The sequence below is a fragment of the Palaemon carinicauda genome, chromosome 7 (assembly GCF_036898095.1).
Source record: "Palaemon carinicauda isolate YSFRI2023 chromosome 7, ASM3689809v2, whole genome shotgun sequence".
NCBI classification, from domain to species: Eukaryota; Metazoa; Arthropoda; class Malacostraca; order Decapoda; family Palaemonidae; genus Palaemon; species Palaemon carinicauda.
Genome location: NC_090731.1, coordinates 158,232,917 through 158,235,416, shown reverse-complemented (window position 1 = coordinate 158,235,416; position 2,500 = coordinate 158,232,917). Strand labels below are relative to the sequence as shown.

At 33.4% G+C, this 2,500-nt stretch overlaps 1 protein-coding gene across 1 annotated transcript in view; it reads right to left on the bottom strand.

Annotated features, from left to right (window-relative positions):
• LOC137644604 (uncharacterized) overlaps window positions 1-2,500 on the bottom strand; it is a 79,992-nt gene that overhangs the window by 57,154 nt on the left and 20,338 nt on the right. Inside the window, exon 2 of the mRNA XM_068377559.1 lies at window positions 1,538-1,562. Coding sequence (XP_068233660.1) covers window positions 1,538-1,562 — 25 coding nt within the window. The remainder of the gene's footprint in view (window positions 1-1,537; window positions 1,563-2,500) is intronic.

Below are 2,500 nucleotides of genomic sequence, written 5' to 3'. Positions count from 1 at the left end.
GAGACAGCGACAATGCCCCACCTACCAGAAAATGCCCTAGAGACTGAGCATATATACATGCCCTAGAGACTGACCTTCTGTACACATGATCAACTCCCAAGCCCCTCTCCACCCAAACTAGGACCAGGAGGGACAGGCAGTTAGTTGACAGGGATCAGACTAAACTCTCCCACCATCACCAATCCGAAGTGGCCAGCGTGGCGATGAAAAGTGGCCAAACCCCAGATAATGATTAAGGGCATATCTGAGGCATTTACCTTACAGTGGACTGGAAACGGCAGCATTTGTTGTTGTTGTTGTTGCTGTTGTTGTTGTTGTTGTATGTACGTATGATACTAATAAAAATAGCTTTATCCTTTCCATGTAAAATCCTCAATTTATTCCGTTCTCTGAACTCCACTTTTTTTAATCTTTTCTTAGGAAATACACATTTATAATCTTACAATTTATAATATATATATATATATATATATATATATATATATATATATATATATATATATATATATATATATATATATATATATATCATATATTTATATAAATAATTTTATTTTTATTTTACATATACTGTAGCCTATTTATAATTAAAAAAATTTACTATTTATCTAAATATGAATTTAAATAAAAAAAATATATCTAAACTCCTCTTATAGGCATCTGCTGGGAAAAGGTACTGAAAATAAGTGCCCAAATGTAATATGCAATTACTCGTTAACAAGAAAAATACAAGTGTAAGCAAAGAGGACAGGAAGTCGCCACTTGCACAGTCCCATCTGTGGTTCCGAAGTGAAATTTTTGGTGTGGTGGAGGGGGGGAGGGGGGCGGTGCTCCTACGTAATCGGAAATTACAGGCTCGCCCGGACATGCAACAAACTCTCCCGTATTCATATTGTATAGTTCTGTTAACATTTAAGCTTTAAAGGCAAGTCATGACCGGCAAATTAACCGACACTGTTCTTGAGATATTTTATTTGTCCTTGTTTCCTTTCCTCACTGGATTGCATTCCCTGTTGGAGCCCCTGGGCTTATAGTAACCTGCTTTTCCAAATAGGGTTGTAGCTTAGCTTTTTAATAATAATAATAATAATAATAATAATAATAATAATAATAATAATAATAATAATAATAATAAAAATAATAATAATAATAATAAAAATAATAATAATAACAACAACAATTATAATTATAGTAATACTAAAAAATAATAATAATGATAATAATAATAATAATAATAATAATAACAACAATAATAATAATAATAATAATAATAATAATAACAATGTCATAAACCAACACGAATCAGATCATATTTAGAAAAAATATAAAAACAAGAGCGAAAGAAAATTAACACAAAGAGGGATTCCATAACTAGGACATAACCAAGGCGATGAAATTCATAATAATTAACCCCATTTCAAGATGTAGGTTCTGATAAGACACTATTAGGAAGAGGTTTAATAACATTACTCATGATTTCCGCTCATTCATGTAGAGCGGGGGGGAATAAGATGCCAAACAACCATTTCTAACTTACTTCGAAGACTTGAAAAGGGTCGAATCTGGAAAGAGAAAAATAGAGAATTATTAGTAGGAATATATTTATATATTGTAAATTTTTTATATATCGGCATAGCTTAAAGCTTCTTAATGTTGATGTATAATGCTTTTGAGAGAGAGAGAGAGAGAGAGAGAGAGAGAGAGAGAGAGAGAGAGAGAGAGAGTTAATGCTTTCTAACAATTTATTTCTAATGTTTATTCCATGAGTGTGTGTGTGTGTGAGAGAGAGAGAGAGAGAGAGAGAGAGAGGAGAGAGAGAGAGAGAGAGAGAGTTAATGCTTTCTTACATTTGATTTCTGTTTAACCCACAATGAGAGAGAGAGAGAGAGAGAGAGAGAGAGAGGAGAGAGAGAGAGAGAGAGAGTTAATGCTTTCTTACAACTGAATTTTAATGTTTGTTCCATAAGGAGAGATGAGAGAGAGAGAGAGAGAGATGAGAGGAGAGAGAGAGAGAGAGAGAGAGAGAGAGAGAGAAAGAGAGAGAGAGAGAGAGAGATAATGCTTCCTTACTATAGATTTCTAATACTTGATCCATAAGGAGAGAGAGAGAGAGAGAGAGAGAGAGAGAGAGAGAGAGAGAGAGAGTTAATGTTTTCTTACTATTGATTTCTAATGTTCCATAAAGAGAGAGAGAGAGAGAGAGAGAGAGAGAGAGAGAGAGAGAGAGAGAGAGAGAGAGATAATGCTTTCTACTATGGATTTCTAATATCTATTCCATAATGAGAGAGAGAGAGAGAGAGAGAAGAGAGAGAGAGAGAGAGAGAGAGAGAGAGAGAGAGAGAGATATGAATCAAATTAAAAACTAAAGTAACGGAAACAATCACATTCACATACAAATAAACAAAAATGCCTAAGTTCAGTTAACCTCAAGGGACAAAGGAAAAATCAACATGAAAGGAAACAATTAATAATAATAATTAAAAGCTAAATGGTACAATTG